Below are 22,904 nucleotides of genomic sequence, written 5' to 3' on the forward strand. Positions count from 1 at the left end.
ACACACACACACACACACACACACACACACACACGATGAGGGCAGGGTGGAAATTAGAGCCACAAACAAAGGAGAGTTTGCAATCTCTAGAAGCTCAAAGAGGCAAGGAAAATAACAAGTGCTCCCAAAGCAGCCAAAGAGAGTGTGGCCCTGCCAACACCATGACTTGGCCCAGTGACAATGATTTTGAGCTTCTCCAAAATTGTGATAGAATTTATTTTTGTTTATTTTAGTCACTATTTTTGTCACCAAGTAGTGGTAATTTGTTAGATCAGCCACAGGACAGTAAAAGGGTGCTTAATGCAAATTTTAAAACCAAATAAATTAAAATGATGAAGTTGGTGTATATGCTCGCCTTCCAGAAAGGGAAGAAGATGTGTGACTTTATTCTCTCCAAGAAAAGTTTAAAGGGAAATATGCATGAAATACCGATATGCTAAATGCACTACCCTCAAAACACCCAGCAATTAAACTTCAAAAATGGTCCCTACATATTCATGTATGAAAATACATACTTACACATAGAACCTAAATATCAATGATTTAAATAAATAGTTTGGGTCATCTTTACTCTTTGAGCGAAGCATTCAATGGATTGTTAGGTTTAACTTAGTGAAGATGATCAATCCATTTGTGGCTGTTTCACTTATGCATTTTTTGTTACCCTTATTTGTGTGTCTCCCCAGGGGATACAATGCATTTGTTAAAATAAGCTTCCCAACATGCCAGGCACGTTTCCTCACTTTGAATTTTTTCCCAGAAGTTGAAATACTTTACGAATTTAAAACATTACAAAACTGATATTATAAAAATGGATAGTTTGTTGTTGACAGTTAGTGAGTAATATTTAGCAAGAAAAATAAAGACTATAAACTTTGAAAATGTTTTTGAACTATAAATCCATACGAGAATATTTTCCTGTTCTTTTTTTAAGATAAGAATGTTTCAACAGGATTAACTCTGGATTAATATTGCTCTGGCCTAGTATTATTTCCAAAATGGTAAAATTGCATTTATAAGCTCTTACCTTTTAAGCATAGTGAATGTGTGTTTACAATTGCTTTTTAAAATCCTGAAGGCATATTGATTATGAGTCTACAAGGTCACAATAAAACAAAAAGATGTATTCAAGAAGTAAAACTATGAATCATTCATTAATCTAACTTGAAGATTTAGGGAAAAATAATGGATAACTTTAAAAAAAATTTTTACATGCAAATAATTGGGACTCACTGTGTTACTTCTTAAGACTTAGATGAAAATTGTATTTCAAAACTCGTTTGCTTTCTGCCCCAAAGAGAAAATCAGGAAGTTGTCCGTGTAGGCTATACAAATTGCACTGCCAGTACAAGACAGGAATATTTAGAATTCCCAAATAACCCTTTCCATAACTGCAAAATACACATGATTCTATAAAAAGTATGAATGTTATTGGAACTCTGTTGCTAGGGTGGATTTATTCCAAACTGGTATTTATTATCAAAAATGATTTATGACATGTGCTCAGTCCAAATAAATGTAGGGAGCCCTCCAGGAGGTGTTGTGTTGTGAGCCTCTACAAAGAGCCTTCTTTCTTTCATTAACTTCCACTTCTGGTTGCTATGGTATCAGGTGACAACCATAAATTTTGGAAATTATCACCATCTGCCCACACCCCCTTCTGAGGTTACACACAAGCCTACTTGAACAACCAAAATAGCAAACAGATAACCCCATAAGCAATCTCAAGGTTTTTTTCTTTTTCTTTCAAGTTGTAGATACCTAAATACATACTCTTAGGGCTAGGAAGATGCTTTTCCAAAAACATAAAAATGGTCAAAATATTTTCCTGAAAAACATATTCCTCTAGGAAAGATTATTATTTAACTCCAATGTTCAATGGTTAAAAAGAAAAATTAGGGAATGATTAGAAACAAATTGACAGATTGTTATAAACTGTCTAAATGAATACATCCCTCCCCCATTTGGCAAACTTGAAGGTAAATCTAATTTGCATCTTCTATACTTTTCAAATGATAATACTTGAAGTACAAAAGTATAGGTCAATGTTTTTAGGCAGTTGATGATATAAATCTTAGAAAGGATTTGAGATTTGAGGGTGGGTGTTTTTTTTTTCTTTCTTTCTTTCTTTTTTTTTAGGTCTATAACTTTGCTTGTTGTTTTGCTAGTCTTACAAAAAAAATTCAACTCCAAACTCACACGTTAAAAATATAGTAGAAAAGTCCTCTAACTTGTTTGGTTAATATCAAAATTACTGATAAAACTTTTTCACTGTTTAAAAAAACATACTTCATCTTTCCCATCTCAAGAAAAAAAAATTATTTTTAAAGTAGTAGTAGTATTTTTAAATAACATTTTATTTTTAAATAAAGTTTTATTGTATGTAGCATACAAGTCTACATATCTATATTTAATCATATTCGCCCTAGACACCACTCTTTGGGAGAAAAGTGTTATAAGCTCTTTAGAACTATAAGATTTCTTTAAGTCCATCACATTTCCAGATGTTTTTAGCTAGTAAATAACCCATTCTCAAGGGATAGAGATGTTAGTCTGTATTCTCTAAAATCTAAAATTCTTCATCTAGAAAATTTTGATGTAAAAAGAAGCAATCCTATTGAAATATTAAAATAGCACCAGTCAGGTGCAACAGTCAAACTTCTGGCAGTTTCAAATCTTTGGACTAATGTCTACAAATTGAAAGTAAGTAAAGTAGCCAAGCATGAGCTCTCACACCCTGTTTTAAAGCTATTCACTGGGCTCTATAAAGTACTAAACTGTCCAAAATCCACTCCTTCAAATCCAGTCTACTCTCTTGGTGAGTCTCCATTTCCTCATCCTTCCATGGATTATAAGTGCTTAAGGTCTTTTTCAATGTAATGCTTTATGAACTTGAGAGCAGTCCTGGTTTCTAGGCTCACTACATATTAGGAAGAACAAAAGTTTAAAAATAATATCTGAAGAGACAGCACAGCAATTGAAATACATGAAATGTTCCTCCTTCCAAATGAATGTCCACGATCACACATCAATTTTTTTCTTTTTTTTTTTTTTTTTTGCTTTTTAGGGCTGCACCTGTGGCATATGGAAGTTCCCAGGCTAGGGGTCAAATTGGAGCTGTAGCCACTGTCCTACACCGCAGCCACTGGCCTACACCGCAGCCACAGCAATGAAGGATCCAAGCCGAATCTACAACCTACACCACAGTTTACGGCAACACCAGATCCTTAACCCACTGAGCGAGACCAGGGATTGAACTCGCATCCTCCTGGATGCTAGTTGGGTTCGTTAACCGCTGAGCCAAGGCGGGAACTCCATATACATCAAATTTATCTTCAGTGTCTCTGTTCACCAAACTGGAAAGTGTATAAAATATTTCAGAAAGAAATCTATCAAGAATGGCAATACTTTGATCCTGAGTTTTGTCATATGATCTTTAATTACTTAGAAACTTCACTTACCTCAGAGTTATTTGATGGTCTTAATTATGTGAAATGTTCAATTGTAACTGCATCATCTTATCTCACCTTGGCTTTGGTAATAAAGTATTTATTTCCACCTTAAAATGTTGGCAGGCAATTTGGAACCATATCTTCCCTATTTTAATATGAAAACCATCTAGAGTACTTTTCACCCAAAACATAGCTGATAAGTGAGAGTAAATACAAATTTATCAAATACAAAATAATGACTATTAAAATTATTATCTTTAAAGCCTCAAAACATAGTCCTTTGAGAAGTTAAGTTTCTTCTAGCACACCTGAGTCTTTCAGCCATATAACATGAAAAGTTAAATTTTCTTTCCATCTTGCCTGTGGTATCACCCTGCCCCCCCCAAAAAAATCTACACGTCAGGAAATTTTATCTAGTTAAATAAAAGCAGTTAAGGCTTAACAAAACCCTACTTACTTCTTTTCTAAATATAAAATTTGGAATTAGAATCTCAGGCAGTAGGATACAGCTGCTTGTGAATCATGGCTAACTAAATGACCAGAAGTGATGATAACGGCTCTGTAATTGGGTTGTTTTCCACTATTGATTTCATTTTTTCTTTCTCTCAATTTTTTCGTCTGCAAAAACTTTCTTGGACATGTGAATTATCTACTTTTAGGAATATTTGCTATATTACTGAAAAAGTTAAATACATAAACAAATAACTTCAAATTCAACTCAGTGGATAGTTGATAAAGGTTCACAAAAGCAAACAAACTATTTAGATGATGCTACAAAAATAAAGGTGAGTTAAAAGGGTCATTGCTTCTGAAGAGCTTTTAACCACGTATGGAATGTGAAATAAGATACCCATAATTATACTATGGTTTAGAGAAACTCAAATGTTATAAAAGAAAAAGAAAACATTCATATCAGATTTCAGAGAAAAACATGAAGCCTTTCTCCTGATCTTGCCAGTTTATCTTTCCTGTATCCATCATGTTAAATGACAATTAAATGCTTATATGTATATCTCCTCAGTAAATTTTCATGATGGCAAGAATTAATAGAAATGTTATGTTATAGAATAATAATAATATATTATTTTTATTTTTATCTGGTTGAGTCTGTATAAAACATGGAAAGTAGGCAGATGTGTGTAAGTATATAAAAGAATTAATGAATGCATCCAGGTGGTAAAAGTCAAATGAATTATTTTTGCATGTAGCACATTATTGAAGTTGTTTATGGTGGAGAGCATATGTGGTCAAGACCCTATTTTTATTTGCACAGTTTACAAAATTCTAGTAGTAAACAGCTTTCAAATGTTTCTAATAGAAATAATTTTGGAAAAATAGAAGATATTTCTATTCAGCATAGTTACACTAGTTTGTTTAGGTGTATTCAAAATAGACTGGATTTTGGAGTTCCTATGAAATGACAAATAAGCTTAGACATCTGAGACCTGGGTTTGAATAAGCATTGACAGTGGCCAGATGATTGACCTTGGGAAAGTCCGATATCTCTCTGAGCTTCAATTCCTTAACAAGAACATAAGGACCACAACTTGTTGTTTGATATCAGCAAGAGAATTAATTAGAATTCTCCTAGCACTGTGTTCAATTAAACTTCTTTCGTTTTATTTCAAATAAAGGAATGATGATAATCATAATTTTGAAGTAAATTCTCATCAGTAGCATTATCTTACTGTGACTAAAACATAACTGCTGAGTCTAAGTATCTATATAAACACAGGTATATATATATGAGCTCTGGCATTGGCTGGTTTTAAATATTTTTGGCATAAATAGGTAGCACTCTTACCTGTTGGTGGGATTATCCCAGGAGACATAAGGCCTGGGACAGAATGTGGCATGATATGAGAGTTCTCTGGGGAGGTGACACTTTGAGTCCTCTTAGGAGGCCTTCCAGGTCTAGAACTGAAACAAACAAAAAATTTTTACAATTAAGCTGTTGTCTTACACATCATTTCAAAGTTGTTTCAAGTGGTAACATGGACTGTAAATAAATTTGTTTCAAGGACGGTTGCTTTTGCAGTTAGATGTAATAGACTTCCATCACTAATTAGATTACATGCTGAATTCATTTTCCTCATTGAAGATCAGCCACTCTTGATGCATAATTCATAGCCTGCACCTCGTTACCTGCTTCTTCATATTAATATCTATACACAGTTTGAATTGCCTCGTTTGCATATGCTAAAGTTCTGCATGCAGCCTTCAGCACGAAAATTATGCACTAACTTGTAATAATTATTACAGTCAGCCTGCTATTGATTTATGAGACTTTTAAAAACCAAATATGTGTAGTACTTGTAATGAATGATATTTTAAGGTTCTTCAGGAAATTAAAAGGCAATGGCTGCCTAAGGAAATGTTCTGCTTGTTTGATTTAATACTACAGTTAGCTGGGAGGTGGAATGAAAGAGTGATTCAGACCTATAGCACATTTTTCGATGATATGTTTTATTACTTCGCACTGCTAGCCTGATATCTAGATGATAAATGACAATACATATCTAATGTGTGAAAAGGTCTTGCAATTTCTTTATTTTTTGTCATTTAAAAGATAAGTCAAGTTATCATTTAACCCTTATTCTATTTAAATGAATAACCTCGCTAGGTTGCCTTACTTTAAATATACTAAAATACATTGTAAAGGCTTAGGATTATTTGTAGGACATCATTGAGAAATGGCCCGTGTAGCACCTTATATCTGCCTTTAGGATAAACAAAAACACTTTGTATGTTTGTGTTTTAGCAGTGCTCCTTCTTTGCTTGCCTACTGCACAAGAATAATTTTTAAAACCATAAAGCAGATGATGAAAAGGATAAAAGAATTCACTATCCTTGTATAAGAAGAACATGAAGAATATAATATTAGCAATTTTTAAAACAAACATAATTAGCATTATGTTTCCACTCTTTGCCTCTGTATCACGAATGTACTTTTATGAAATGCTTTTCCATCATTTATCTGGTCAATATGAGCCAAGATATATCAAAACCTCCAAAGAGATCCTTCATTAAAAAGCATTTCCATGTCAGCCTTAGCTGAGATCCTTTGCCTCATCAGCAGACTAAAATATTCTATCTCTACTATTTAGCATAAGTAATACATTTAGTCATTTAAGAAATATTAGTAAGCACTTGCTGTTTTCAAAGCAAGTCACTGTAGAGGCTAATGGGAGAATGGATTCTTAGTCTTTGGGAGTTTATACTCTTGCCAAGAGGGACAAATCTTTTGCCTAAAGCAGTATGGTGCAAACCAGAATGTGCTGTGTTCTAAGCAAGTTACAATCTGAACATTAACTGGAAGTTTGGCTGGATGATGGTACATCCATGTTGAGAGAAGAGAGATAAGATTGTATGGCTCTCAAAGATTAGAAGAGAATTCTGAAGACTGAATTGGACAGGGAGAGGTAAAGAATGAAAGAAAGCACTCTAGTGGGAATGGAAGAAATGAATGGAAACATGAAAAAGTATGAATGTACAGATTTGTTTCCAATGAGTTGAAAAAAGTCAGATGAGGAACAGAAAAACATACTGCTAGACTTACTGCTGAAGGCCAGATCCTGGAGGACTCTGAACCAAGAGTAAGTAGATCATGCACGTGCTCGTTTTGCTAACCAACAACCAATAAGGACATTGACCTGCATATTCTGATGCATCTCTCTGGCTACATAGTCGGATTCTTATTTATTATTCTTCATCCTTAGCTGATTCCTTACCTCCTGTAATTTGCCTAGAGTCCACCAACAGCCCACTGATAGTCTCGATTCTCCCTGAATGATCTCTTCTATTATCACAGAGATGTTAAGAAATAACAGCTAAATGTATTATCTACAGTCTAAATCTTCCTTCTGGGATTCTGGCAAATTAAGGCCTGTCTACTGGAAATCCTTGCTTGGATGTTCTATAATAATCTAGGATTTAGATGTCCAGATCTGAATGCTGCAACTCCTCCATTAAAAATTATTTTTCCTTGGTTCAACAAAAAGGCACCCCATTGACTAAGCCCCAAATCCCCAATTCAGCTGTATCTTTCTCTTCCTTTATACTCCCAAATATCATCCCAATGAAGATATCCCCTTTTCTCTATCCCCGCACCTATATTTCAGATCAATCCCTTCAGTTTTATCCCACTGTACAATCTGGAGTGGAAAGTCTAGATAACTTTCTGTACTGATTTTGGAAGGATTTTCTCTAAAATGTAAATTTAATCATGTTTTCCAATTGTTTTAAGATAGCAATAGTTCCCTAGAGTGTTGACACTCCTTAGCAGAGTACTAAGGCCTTCCAATACTTGGACCCTGCCTACTTTTCCAATCTCATGCTTTTTTTCCTACATTCATGGCTTATTTTTGGACCTAATGAATTTATTAAGAGTGTCCCATGTTGCTTTGGTCTCCTATTATACTCTCCCTATACAAGCTGCCTCCTTTGCCATCAAAGCCTTTTACTACATCATTCCATCCTCATCCCCATTTCACCTGACTAATCATCACTCTTCTAACTAACCAGTTCTAGGGTGTTTTCCTTCTACTGAATATGTGCTATGATAGCTTATGATATATAACTCTTATTGTAGCCCTTTCTGCACTGATTATGTAATCTGTTTATTTGTTTCACTCCCAAGGCTGTATGACAAAAAGTGTATAAAATATGCTTTTTTGTCCTTAAAAGTTAGCTCAGTGCCTGGCTCACTATTGTAGGTGTTTAAATAAATTTTAACTCAATTTACTAAGCCTATCCCGCCAAATTCTTCAAATTACTCATCAATTCCAATAGTCTCCGTGTTTCCAGGAAATGAAAAAAGAGATGCCAAAAAAAAAGAAAAAAAGAAAAAGAAAAATTGGGATTCTGAGTCTGAAGATGCTAAATATAAATCTGGAAGCTCAGAGAAAAAGAGCAGAAGTATTGAGGAATCTCAAACAAGATGCAGTGTGTAAAGTGGGAAAGGACAAGGAAGTTATTAGCATTTGAAAGTTTTAATTCTCTAATTTGGTTTTTGCTTTTAAAGATGAAACTATTCAGCAGTACTTAATTATTCAGGCCACAGGAGCTGTCCCCATAGCCCTCTCTCTGGAAGCAGAAGTCAGGCTACTAAGTAGGAACACTTTATTTCACAAATAGAATAGACCCAGTGGGCTCTTTTTACCCCAGATAGCTCCTGCCCAATCTATCACATCACCTCCAATTCCACCAATAGAGATTTACTGCTTTTACTCATGAAGCTTAAAGATCTTTTAAAGCCTTCCATTAAAATGTAAATACCCTTAGTGGCGGTAACACACTAAAGCCATCCTCTTACACCCTATTGGGCATTACTTTGCAATTAGAGGTGAGCACAGTCTTGAGATGTCTATGCAAAGAATGAGGATACTCCAAGGAAAGATTTAGAAGGGAAGTCAAGTTACTTATCTTTCTGCCTAAGAACAAGTGGGACCCTTTTCTTGGTGTTGCATAAGACATCTCTTGGTTAAGAGGAAGTTAGAAGGTTTTTTTTTTTTCTTTCATACTTTAATAATTTTATTTAAGTATAGTTGATTTACCATATTGTGATAAATTCTGCTATACAAAAAAGTGATTCAAGTTATACATGTACACACGTTCCTTCTTTTTCAGATTCTTTCCCCACATAGATTATCACAGAATATTGGGTAGAGTTCTCTGTACTATGCAGCAGGTCCCTGTTGGCCAATCATTCTGCACACCTCACTGTTTATTTATTGACAAAACTTTCCTGTCCTAGGTGTTTTACACTTACTGCAGTCCTGGTCATTAACTATTAGATTTCCTGAAAATCTAAGAAGGTGAACTAATTGCAAAATACTTGAATATTTAAATTAATTTCCACAGAGCTTTAGGGACCTTCCAGTAGAAGCTGTGAAGTGCAGTGGTCAGAAGCACTGGTTGTACTGTCTTGACACATCCAGCTTTAAAAACTGGCTCCACAATTTCCTGGAAGGTACGACCTCAAGCAAGCTATCTAATGTCTCTGAATATCTTTTCAAATCACGATTCTTTAAAAAATGCCTTGTTAGAAAAAAGTTATTCTTGGAAAGGAAAACAATAACTCAACTGGAAAGAGGAAGTAAAACAATTAGCAGAAACACTTCTTTGGGGAATGATCAATTGCCTCAACAGCAGACATCTTCAAGCCTCCTTAGCTGTACCAGTAACCCAGCTCTCCCCACAGAGGATCAGAGCAGCTGAACTCTCCTAGTTCTAATCAAAGCAGAAGACCTCACTTAAATAAATTATTACCCTTAATAGCTTGACTGAAATCAAAATTTATGACTTTGGTAATTGTTTTTGCCAGCTTCACACATGAGCCAGAGTGCAGCCTTTAATATTTTCAACCATTTACATTAAAAGATCAGAGCACTAGCTTAGAGATGGCCACACCTGGTATCTCACTTACTTAGGAATCTACTTAGGCACATCCTTTCCTGCAGTTCTGAATAAAAATGTTCCGTTTTTTCAGCTAGATCACCAGGTAGATATCTCTCCTTAGTCTACATTATTAAATCAGCCACATGCTAATTTCTTTCTCTTTCCCACAACTGTACAATGTTTACCATCTCTTCCTAGTCCATTTAGTGTGGTTATTCAGGATGAAGACAAAATCTAACTTAACAAGAGGCTAAGTTCATCCAAAGAGTGAGAGGCATTGGAATGTGCGAAGGAGGGTACATTACAGATTTTTCAACCCCTAACCTTCTCCTCAGACTCCATCTTCTGCTAATCTTGTTAGTAGTTTTTGAGACATTAAGTTTAAATCTCCTCAAGTATGTGAAATCCAGAAAGAGACTATAATGGCGAAAAATTGCAAAATGCAAAAGTAGCTGCTGAGCAGAAATTTGGGTTCCAAATCCTATCTGTTGAGAGAAAGGAAACGTTTTTTTTTTTCACCTTTCAATTCCTTAATCCATCCCTCTGAAAGAAAGGAACTACTGTACAACAAACAATGAGCTAGACATTAAAGTTGCAAGGATAAAGATACACTCCTTTCTTTCAGGAGGAAGATAAAATTAAATAGCCTGCGGGATAACATTAGAGAAGAAAAATATATGGCAGCAAGTGAGCACTGATTTTAGTCTTGGGACACAACAAACATTTAGGGATGAAAGCATCTTGCTCCATTAATCTGCAAGAGTTCATTTGCCCTCTCCAATCTATTCACTCCAGGAAAGTGCCAATTGTGTGTTTATATTCTGCATATTTTTTTTGAGTAAACTGCTCCTACAAAGGCAAGCCAAGATATATGAGAAATGTATATATATTCACACATATAAGCCACATATACGTTTTTTTTTCTGGTTGGAAAGATACAATTTGCTCAATGATTTACATACCTACCCGAACATTATGGCGTCAAAAAGAATGATGTTTAGGAGGAATTTATGATAACATAAGACAATGCTTCTGTTCTAAGTGAAAAAGCAAGATACAGACCTACAGATATGGCAGACCAGAGCAAAAGAGAGAGAAATTAAGTAAAGATTAAATAGACATGCAAAGAAATGAGACTATAAGGGGACATTCTAGATTGTTGGGAGGGATTACACTGGATGGAGAATTACATTTCTTCTACATCTGAAGATTTTAGTTTCTCTGTCACAAGCATATACTGCATTTAAAATATAAAAACAGCTTTTATTTTTATTTATTTATTTATTTATTTATTTATTTATTTATTTTTGCTTTCTAGGGTTGCACCCTCAGCATATAGAAGTTCCCTGGCCAGGGGTTGAATCTCAGCTGCAGCTGCTGACCTACACCACAGCCACAGCGACACAGGATCTGAGCCACATCTGCAACTTACACATTAGCTCATGGCAACAGGGGATCCTTAATCCACTGGGGGAGGCCAGGGATTGAACTCACATTCTCAGGGATACTATTTGTGCTCGTTACCACTGAGCATCCTAAAAAATGTTTTAAATTAATTTGTTCACCCTGTCAATACTTCAGCCATATATTTCAAATAAATCATTGTGAACAAATCATGATCCTGGCTACACTTGATGGGTCAGTGCTGAGGTTTACCTCTATCCATAGCAGAAACCAGATATAATTTATCCTCTTAAATTTTCTTTCTTTTCCATCCCAGTTCTAAAATATCTAATAAAAACAGATGATTATGCAAAAATATTCTCCTTGTGAGAACTATAAATTAATCCAAAATATGAAAAGAACCAATAATCATTAACATCTTCCAGATCAAATCAACCTCATGAAATAGATCCAACCAAGATAAAAGGATGCAAAGAAACACCAAAAGACATAGCTGATTTATAATTTTCAAGTTATAATTGGGTAGTTTTCCCTTAGAAAGATCTTTTTTTGCTGTTAGTTGAAATTTATTTTTTGGCTTTTTGAAAAACAAGAGTATAAATAATCCAGGAAGTATATGATTAGCATTATTTTCCCTTTTACAAGAATTTTTTTTTTCTATAGCTGGCAAAATTTTGAAAGACACATTACTTTGTTGCAATGATGACAGATTTGAGAACTTTCTCAATCTCGTATCCCACATTTATTTGGACACATTTTTGTATTTTCTGTGTAGGTAGGTTTCCCTTCCATGTGTACTTCTCAGTACAAATAGATTATGAATTGACTCATCAAAGAGATAATTTCCCACCATCACAAAAATGCCAAGTTCCATGGGGCAGGTACTTAAAATATCAACAGCTGGACACTTGGAAAACACCTTCAGATTACTGGCTCATGAGCACAAAACACACAACATTCCCTCAAATTTTTTTTTTCTTGCTGTTTTTTGTTCTTTATGTCTGTACCTGTAACATGTGGAAATTCCCAGACTAGAGGACAAAGAGGGGCTGTCGCTGCCAGCCTACACCACAGCCACAGCAATAGCAACACCAGATCCAAGCCACATCTGTGACCGATAGCACAGCTCAGGCAATGCTAGATCCTTAACCAACTGAGAGAGGCCAGGAATCGAACCCACATCCCCATGAATATTAATCGGGTTCTTACCACTGGAAAATGGGAACTCCTCCCTCAACTCTTTATGTGGCAGGTGTTCTAAAGTGAATTTCATTTCTCCCAAATTCTTATGTTGAAGCCCTAACCCCAGTGTGATGGTATTTGAAGACTGGGCTCTTGGCAGGGAATTAACTCTAGATAAGGATATATCAGTGCGGGTCTCACGATGGGATTGGTGCCTGCACAAGTAAAGATGTCTGAGAGCTTGCCTGCTCTCTCTCTCAATCATGTGGGGACACAGTGAGAAGGCAGCAGTCTACAACCCATGAAGAGAGCCCTCACCAGGAACTAAACATGTGATAACCTGATCTCAGACTTTCAGCCTCCAGAATTGCGAGGAAAGAAATTCCTGTTGCTTAAGCCAACCAGTTTATGCCATTCTGTTTGGCAACTTGAGAAAGACTAAGACAGTAGGCAATTCTCTACATCAACTGAACAAAGACATATACAAATGCACAACGTAAAATTTTCTGTGAAAAAGAATTAAATATAATTTTTAAAAAAGTTCTGTGCTCAAAAAAAAATAAGGAAAATGCCCAGTCAAACTTATTCAATATACAGACATTTTGTGGAAAAAAACTTCACAAATTCCCACAGCTTTTACTGTTTTCAGGGGTGGGGATCACTTTCTCGGAGGCTTCACTATGCTGCAGTGTACTATAAATCTCTAAGAATGTGTTAAAATAGGCATTTACTAAAACACAGTTTACCACGAAAACTGTTATTTACTGCAAGTCTGTTTGGAGACGTGTGCTCTAAAGAAATACGTTCTTCCTAAAAGCGTGATTATATTCAAATTATAAAAATTCCTCATCTCTTAATATTATCAAAACATGTTCTGCGTCATAGGTCAGATGACAACTGTCACATGAGTTAGTCTCCTGGGATAAGAAAAGCAGCAATTCACATATTCTATAGAGTTGATATGCATTGATAATTACCCACATGCAAGGTTAACAGAAGTAAACTGAATTCATTACAAGCAGAAAATGAATAGGAGTTGAAGTTAGCTACTCTGGTGAGGAGGAATTATTGTTGACACTGATTTCAAAATTCACACTATCCAGACCTCAAGTAGTATAGGAAATGTATTCCTGTTTCACAGGTCATTGACAAAATATCTGAAGTCTTCAGCTTGGTTGAAGCTATTAAATATGGAATAGAAATTACCCCAAAATGAGAGTTAAAACATGTTGAAATGTGGCTAATCTATTCTTAAGCATGCGTATACTGTATATTTGTATATTGTGTTAACAATTAATTATACCCCAAAATACCAAAGAGTCCCTGTTTGACAAACCTGGGAAAACCTAATCCCTAAAGTTTATAAGTCCCTCTCTCCTTTTACAGAATCTCTATGTGAGGTCCACATTAAGAAGATTCTTTAAAATCCATGAGATATATTAGTTATATAAATTTTAGAATTAATTCACTCATAGATTTCTTTACCTAGTAAACAGATTTTTTTGAGATTAAGTTTTTATCAAATCAGAGGTCTTGATGTATTCTTTCTTTTTAAATTATTTAGTTGCATCAATGGTAAATGACATGTTATAAAGTATATCTAGTGATTTATCATGAGTATATTCATAGTCTATAAATATTTTAATTTAAAGTTTTAATCAAATAATATTCAATTGCAACATTATTCATTTTTACCTTTCTATAGTATGCATTATACATTCACATACATGATATTTTCCCAGAGAGGATACTGTTTGTAAATTGCATTTAATGACATGTTTGTCTAGAGAGCTAATTTTTTTTTTCTGTCTTTTTAGGGCCTCACCCAGGGCATATGGAAGTTCCCAGGCTCGGGGGTGAATAGGAGCTATAGCTGCCAGCCAACACCATAGGCAACCACAGCAATGCCAGCTCTGAGCCGCATCTATAACCTACACTACAGCTCATGGCAATGCTGGATCCTTAACCCACTAACCAGCCAAGGATCAAATCAATGCCCTCATGGATACTAGTCAGGTTCCTTACCACTGTGTCATCATAGGAACTCCTAAATATTTTTAAACTTTCACTCACCTTAAAATTTTCTCTTCTTCTCACAAATAAATCTGCCACAACACTGTTTTACAAAATTATCTGCAAGTACTGACTATAGTCCCCTAAGGGAAAGATTCTAAAATAATGAGAAACAATTGTAAATGGTTGTCTTGAAGTTTGGGAACTAGTTAATACTTTATTGGTCTTTTTCCCACGGTTTCTGTCACACTTCAAAACTATATTCTATATAATTTAAATTTAATATTAAAAAAATTCCAAGTCATGCAATATCTAAACCAATCCTTTTATTCAACCTATGACTTCATAGTCACAAAGAAAGAAGTTTCATTTTTATAATTTTTTCAGTTTGATTAGATTTTTTTTTTTTTGCAGTTGCTGTTGGCTATATTTTGTTTGACCAAAACACTGTATTTAGTCTTTTATTTCATTGCTACACACCATAACCCTTTTCATAAATGGGCAGGACTCTGGTTGACTCTCAGTCTGTTTTTAGAGATCATCTTGAATTTGGCCCCTATATATGTCCATTGCTCCAATCTCAAAATAATATCCAACTGTCCTCTGTAGGAGATCCCATGTCCAACACTCCAAATGCCCTCTTCCCAAATGCTTTCATTTTATTTGGAGTAGTACATTAAAAAATAAAATAATAACAATTGTATTCTATTGTCTAACTCCTAGGCACTGTGTTCACTATGTGATCTAACTCTTTTAATATTCATAACAAACCTTTAAGATAAGTATTATTATTATCCTTATTTAACTGATGAGGAAATTGAGATACAAGAAAGAAATGCCTTATCCCATATGCCACACATAAAAGTACCAGAGTGGGGACTGATTGGGGGAAAGGTGAATAGGCAATGTGTATACAATTTTCAGGGGGGTGAAAATACTCTGTGTGATACAATACTGGTGGATACATGTCATTGTACTTTTGTCTAAACCCAAAGAATGCACAACACCAAGAATGAACCCTAATGTAAACTATGGACTTGGAGTGATTGTGATGCCTCAATGTAGGGCCATCATTTGTAACAAATGTTCTGTTTCTGGTGGAATGTTAATAAAGGGGGAGGCTGTGGCTGTGTAAGACCAGGGGCTATACAGAAATACATTGTATCTTTTAGGCTACTGAACCTAAAACTGATCTAAAAAATTGTCTTAAGAAACAGTAAGGAGTTCCCGTTATAGCTCAACAGAAATGAGCTGGACTAGCAACCATGAGGATACAGTTTGATCTCTGGCCTCACTTGGTGGATTAAATGATCCAGCATGACCAGAAGCTGCCACGAAAGTTGCAGATTCGGCTCCGATCCCCTGCATCTGCAGCACCTGCAGCTCCAATTCTACCCCTGGCCTGGGAACTTCCATACAGTGCGGGTGCAGCCCTAAAAAGAAAAAAGAAAAGAGAGGAGAAGAGAAGAGAAAAGAAAAGAGTAAGAAGAAAGAAACTTGTGAACCACGGCACTCTGATTTTAAAAGCCAAGCCCTGATCAACATGCAATCCGCCTCTATTCCATATTTCTTTGTTCATTTGGTGAAGAGACAGTAAATGTTAACACATCGGACCTTCCTATGTGTGCTAGAAATACTAACAAGATATTGTCCCTAACTTCAAGTAGCACAGTCTATTGGGGAAAATAGGTACATACATAAAGAATTACACTAAATCTTTTTAAATATTGCAGTAAATGTTCCAAAGAAGTGTTGTTGGAACATGATGGCAGAAGTACCTCAGGACAGATGAGGTATGAGCAAACAGACGTTAGTCAACTGAAGAAAAGGAGGAGTTGCTAATAAGAAATCGTCTTACTTAACAACACATCCCCACCTTAAACACACACACACAAAGCCCTACAGTGACACACTGAATTACTCAAACGCATGCTCATCTTTTCTTCCTAAAAATGGTTAGTATCATACAGTCTGGCACATGATTGTTTTCAGACAGTTGCATAGGGCATATCTCAGTTCTCCATATTTTTGCATTCCTCTGACCTTGAGAAAAATGTTGATGTGATAACCTCCGATGTTTGGTTAAATGTCCTTAGGACATTATGATTCATTGAACTACTTTAAAAATATCTTTTTGTGATGTTTTAATTTTAGGGGTGTTACATAAATTTCTATATTTATTTATTTTCTCAATCTTAATCAGAGTTGCTACTGTATTTTTAATTTTAATTTTTATTTTATTTTATTTTTGTCTTTTTTAGGGCCAGACCCACAGCATATGGAGGTTCCCAGGATAAGGGTCAAATCTGAGCTGCAGCTGAGGGCCTGCACCACAGCCACAGCAACAGCAACACCAGATCTGAGCCTTGGCTGTGACCTACACCACAGCTCATGGCAATGCAGGATGCTTAACCCACTGAGCAAGGCCAGGTATTGAACCTGTATCTCCATAGATACTAGTCAGATTAGTTTCCACTGAGCTACTATGGGAACTCCAGCTACTATAGTTTTAATATACAAGATGAAGATATTTTGTAAAGAAATTATCACTAACCAACAATAAGGAAGGAAAAAACTATGGTATGTGTGCATCAATCCGTATGTTCTAAAGTAATCACAAGCATAAATTTCTGATAAAGTAACTAAATCTACAAAAACACACATACCTACACAGAACAATTTGGTATAAATATTGCCTCACATAAATCACAGAAGTAGAAGCAATAGTTACATTTATATTAAACTATTGATACTTACAGATGTCGTTTTGAATGAGGGTTAAAAAACAGAATCTATTAAATAAGAACTCAGAACTCAGAAAAATCTTGTCTTTCTGCTCGTGAATGCTGACTCAACCTAAAATGTGTTTCCCCTTCACTGACAAGTTATTTGTTTGCTACCTCTGGAGAAAATGTACATAACTAATTTATTTGAGAAATCTGTTAGGAAGAAAAAAAAAAAACGTGCATTCCACTCCTCTGTGTAACGTGTGGGGAGCTGTCAAGAAACATGGTCGCAAAGCACAGATATTCAGACACCAGCCCAAGAATTCAGAGACCTCCTGACAACTTTTTGATACTCCTGGGAGGATCATAGGCCTATGAACTAATGAAAGGATTATATTAAGACAGACAAAGCTATGCTGTTTCCAGCCTGCAGAGACTTAATAACATGTTTAATTCGTTACCTGACATAGATGTTACATAAGCACCAAACATTGCTATTACTATGATTTACATTAATTGACTTCTCTTTAATACTTTATGCAAGTGTTTTCTTTAATGAATGGCCTTTTAATACTAATGTTCGATCTTATAAAAAATTATGATGTAAACTGCCTGCACCACAGAGTTGGAGAAGACGTTGGCAAACGTCCTTTTAAGCTTGAATAGACATTGTTTTATCATGGGATTCTTTTCCACTGGAATACTGTGCAGAGACTGCTTCCAAAATCCCAATCAATATGCTAAGACCTCTGTTCTCTTATTTATTTAATAATTCCCAAAACGTAGCCTAAAATAATAAAGCGTTTGGCTTTAATAGCGTTGTTTAAATTAGCTAAATAAAAATAGCTTATTATTAAAGTTGGCATGTTTATATGCACCAGGAATTCTTTTGAGCACTTTTAAGCATAAGCCTTGTGAGAGATGAAAACCTTATTATTTTCATTTTATAAATATGGAAACTGAGGCAAAGATATGTTACAATAAAGTGTTGCTATGAATAAAAAGACAGATTTTCTTATTCATTAGTTCAAATGGAAAACTGTTTCTTAATTAAATCTATGCCTGACATTTTATCATAGAGCAGTCTATTACATTTTGATTTTCTAAAACAAAAGAAAGAATTCCATATTTCAGTTAATTTCTATATCTTTCTGTTTGTTAGAAGATTTTCCACTATTTAAAATTCTGCATTGGAGTTCCCCTCATTGCACAGTGGTTCTCAAATCTGACAAGGAACCATGAGGTTATGGGGTCAATCCCTGGCCTTGCTCAGTGGGTTAAGGATCCAGCGCTGCCATGAGCTGTGTTGTGCAGACACAGCTCGGATCCCGCGTTGCTGTGGTTCTGGTGTAGGCTGGTGGCTACAGCTCCAATTAGATCCCTAGCCTGGGAACCTCCATATGCTGCGAGTGTGGCCCTAGAAACGATGAAAAGCCAAAAAAAAAAAAAAAATTCTGCCTCAGTTTCATAATCAGAAAAACATCTCTCAACACCCATGACTGATGGACAAATCTGATGATTTACACCAATGTATTCCTTTTGACCCCCCCCAACCCCCCTGCCCCATTATTAAAGCTCAGGACAGATACATGTTGGCTAGCCACTGGATACTAAGACATATCTTAGATGCCATGACAGAGAAAAGGACTGCAAAATACAACCCTTTATCAAAAAGAAGCTTCTTATATGTAGATATGCATTTATTTTATGACCGAAGTCTCAAGTGATTTTGTTTAAAGAGAATAAATTTTCAGATAATATAAAGAGGGCAGTGGCATTTATGGTAAGCCTTGAAATATGAATGTAACTTTTTTTTTATAGCCACACCTGCAGCATATGGAAGTTCCTGGGCTAAGGGTCGAATTGGAGCTGCAGCTGAGGCCTATGACACAGCCACAACAATGCAGGCTCCAAGCCACGTCTTCGACCTATGGCACAGTTTGGGGCAGTAGCGGATCCTTAACCCACTGAACAAGGCTGAGGATCAAACCTGCATCTCACAGAGGCAAGTCGGGTTCTTAACCTGCTGAGCCACAACAGGAACTCCCATGAGTGTAATTTTGACTGCTGGAGATAAGGTGAGAAAAAGCATTGGAGATTTTCAAACAGCATGACCCAAGGCTCCAAGACTGAAATGCATGCAGAGCACATCGAAGGGTAGGTGGGCTAAGTTCTCAATGAATACTCCATCTGAACAGAATTTCTAGGCCATTTTTGTGGATTTAGTAGTTTTCTTATGTGTTTTAAAGTCCAGGTATATTGTAAGGCCTTAGAGAATCACCCCACCCCCCATTTTCTGTCCAGAGAGCAGCTAACTGTGTGTGTTCAGTAGTGATGACTAACTCAACCAAAAGGACTGGGTAAGCTTAGTAACTACAGATCATATTCTAAAAGACAAGGCAAATATTGTTTATTAGGGGACATTCAAGAAAGGAAATGTATGCTCTAATGATAACATTCGTACTTAAGAAGTGATAGTTCATGAAGTATAATGGCTCACAATTTTGTAGACTTTCTCGAAATTGGAACAAAAATTAACTTGCTGCTATTGTCAAGAAAGAGATTAAAAACTATTAAATCTGATAGTAACAGTTTACTATGTGATTGCCACTATGCTAAACACTTTGACGTGCATTATATGATTTAATCATCAAAATAACTCTGATAAATATTATCATTATGTCCATTTTACAGATGGATGGAATGATTACAAGGGAGACTAAATAATTTGAAATAGGACATAAATGGCTAAAGTAGCAGAGCTGAATGGAGCCACATCTGACTGAGTCTAAGTCCACTCTGAATCACTAGGCTTATGTTAAAAATGTTTCCACCCTAAAGAAATATTTAATCAAAATTAAATATCCATTGGTAGGTGTTCACGGCTCAGTGGTTAACAAACCCTACTAGGAGCCATGAGGATGCGGGTTCTATCTCTAGATTCAGTGGATTAAGGATCCCACATTGCCATGAGCTGTGGGATAGGTCACAGACTCAGCTCAGATCCTGCAGTGGCTGAGTCGTATACCCATATACCGGCAGCTGTAGCTAGGATTCAACCCCTAGCCTGGGAACTTCCACATGCCATGGGTGTGGCCTTAAAAAAAAAAAAAAGTAAATATGCATTGGTAGATGATTTTTGAAATTCAATTTCAAGGCTGTATTTCTATTCTAAATTATAAATATATTCTAAATATATTCATTATTTTGAAACATATGTATGATTTTGAAAGGCTGCTCCACACATTTGCACTTGCTGCAGCTACTTCCTAGAATGCTCTTTAGTAAGAAGTTTTTATGCCTCACCTTCCCTGGCCCACATACAACATGGCACCATATTCAGTTAATACTTTGCCCTCTGTACTCTTATGCATTTTCAGCTTGAGTATTGTTGAGAAATACCATATATTCATTTGTTTATAAGTAAGTATCTATTCAGATGGCTCTGTGTGGGCAAGGATATTTGAATGTGCTTTGTTCACTACTGTATCCACAGAACATAGGACAGTGTCTGGCACAAAGTAAGGACTCAATAAATATCTATTAAGTAAGGAAATGAGTGAGTGTGTGAGGGAAGAAACAGATGCTCATTGCTGATCTATTGCCACTGGAAACTACACTGTCTTAGGAGCTATTTAAGAACCTAAGAGGCTGGGGCTACGGCATGTCAGAGTGTTTTGTATGGTGTCAATTTAATAATGATGATAAAGTGGAAGGCTGCTGAGTTATTGCCCTCAATGTTACTTCTAACTGAATACTCTGGATCTGTCTTAGCTCTTCAAAATGATGTGGTTGGAAAGAGAATACTTCATAAATTTTTAAGGTGATGGCAATCTGTGGATCTTGAAGTAATCAACCAAGGTAGTCTACTTCCAAATACTTACATTTTTGAATTTGGTTTAAAAATCTAGACATGTGTCCTTGAATATTATTTCATGCTTCCATAATAAGATGTACATTTCTAATTATTTGATTTAATCTATTCTTCCAGGTCATCAAAACTAAAACATCTTTGGATTAAACTTTATTCTCATGTATTCTACCTCCCATACATGTGGTTACATACCAAAATCCCAAATTATTTCATTTCATTCCAGTGGAAGGCTATATTACAACCTACTAGTTCAAATGAAAAGTTCCAATAGATTCCCATTCTAGGCATTTTAAAGAAGTAGATTAAGTAATTACATGCTTAAAAATTGTAAAAGACTAAAAGAAAACTATCTTTGAGATAAGATAGGACTTTTTAGGAGTTCCTGTAATGGTGCAGTGGAAATGAATCTGACTAGGAGCCATGAGGTTGCGGGTTCCATTCCTGGCCTCACTGAGTGGGCTGAAGATCTGGGGTTGCCATGAGCTGTGGTGTAGGTCACAGAAACAGCTCAGATCCCGTGTTGCTGTGGCTCCGGCATAGGCCAGCAGCAACAGCTCCGACTGGACCCCTAACCCCTGGGAATCTCCATATGCCGCAGGTATGGCCCTAAAAAGACAAAAGACAAAAGACAAAAAAAAAAAGATAGGACTTTTTAAGCAAGGCATTATTGCTAGAAACTATCTTTTAAAATGACTGGTAGAATTATTTGTACAGAAATTAAAAATATGCTTAGGAAAATTAATGTTGAAAGATAAGTGATAAAATAGGAAAATGTATAAATCAAAGACAAAGGATTATTAAGCAATGAAGAGTCCTATATTAAATGGCAAAAGAATAATAGGAAAATAACACAAATATGTGATTAACTAATAAGCATATAAAACTATACCACCTCACTAGTAAATAAGGAATTAAAATTCAAATACAAAATATCAAATTATGTCCATCACATTGGCAGAACTAAAAAAATACTGATACTGTACTAATAGAAGTATATATAGTGCATATTTCTCAAGGCTCATTTGGCAGAATATATCGAAATTTAAAATATCAATACTTCTAGCCCAAAACTTTCAAATTGACAAATCTAAGAATTCATCCTGAGGTAATAATGCGAGATAAATATAAGTAAAATTAAAACCCTAAAAGTTCATATAAATGTGAGTTGAATAAATTCCAGTGTATCCTAGGCTGAAATTCTAGAAGGTCATTAAAATTATATAGATTGGAAAGTTAGGAAATAGGAGACAGAAACATGTCCGTGGTAGATTTTTATGTTTTATAACATGTTAGACTATAGTTTGATAATATATTAATATATGCTATCAGTGGTTTTCCTTTAATGCATGATTTTATATTACCTTGCCTTCTTATTTGCTTTTTGAAATTTTATAAACATTTGGTAATGAATAAGCTTTTTTTTTAAATCAGGAAAACAATGAGGTAGAGCATCCAGAGATGGATTCAGATATATTAAAAGAAAAATTGTTTTTCAAACACCATGAAAAACAAACATTTAATGATCTGAATATGTTAGAAGTAAATTGTATACGTACAGATGAGTATTTTATTTTAGAAATATTAGTAGAAAGTAAAAATAAATAATTAGGAATAGATCCATAAACTGCTTGCATATTAGGAGAATAGCATCAACTTTATTGACTAGAACCTACCACTTGGCTATTTCCTTTCCACAAGTTGGAAAGCTTATGATAAATTTAGCCTTTGAAAGTCTTATATAGTAAAGGGAGCTTCAAATACCAAGAAACATTTTTGCCAGAAAATATTATGTCAAAAATTTAAGGGAAAAAACCATGATAAAAAAATGAAGGAAGACATGAGGATTGCTAACTA

General features: G+C 35.3%; 1 protein-coding gene across 1 annotated transcript in view; it reads right to left on the minus strand.

The window, feature by feature from the left end:
* Positions 1-22,904, minus strand: part of DACH1 (dachshund family transcription factor 1) — a 423,135-nt gene that overhangs the window by 235,549 nt on the left and 164,682 nt on the right. Inside the window, exon 2 of the mRNA XM_047756207.1 lies at positions 5,257-5,372. Within this exon, the coding sequence (XP_047612163.1) occupies positions 5,257-5,372 (116 nt within the window). The remainder of the gene's footprint in view (positions 1-5,256; positions 5,373-22,904) is intronic.

Source organism: Phacochoerus africanus, chromosome 13 (assembly GCF_016906955.1).
Source record: "Phacochoerus africanus isolate WHEZ1 chromosome 13, ROS_Pafr_v1, whole genome shotgun sequence".
NCBI lineage: Eukaryota > Metazoa > Chordata > Mammalia > Artiodactyla > Suidae > Phacochoerus > Phacochoerus africanus.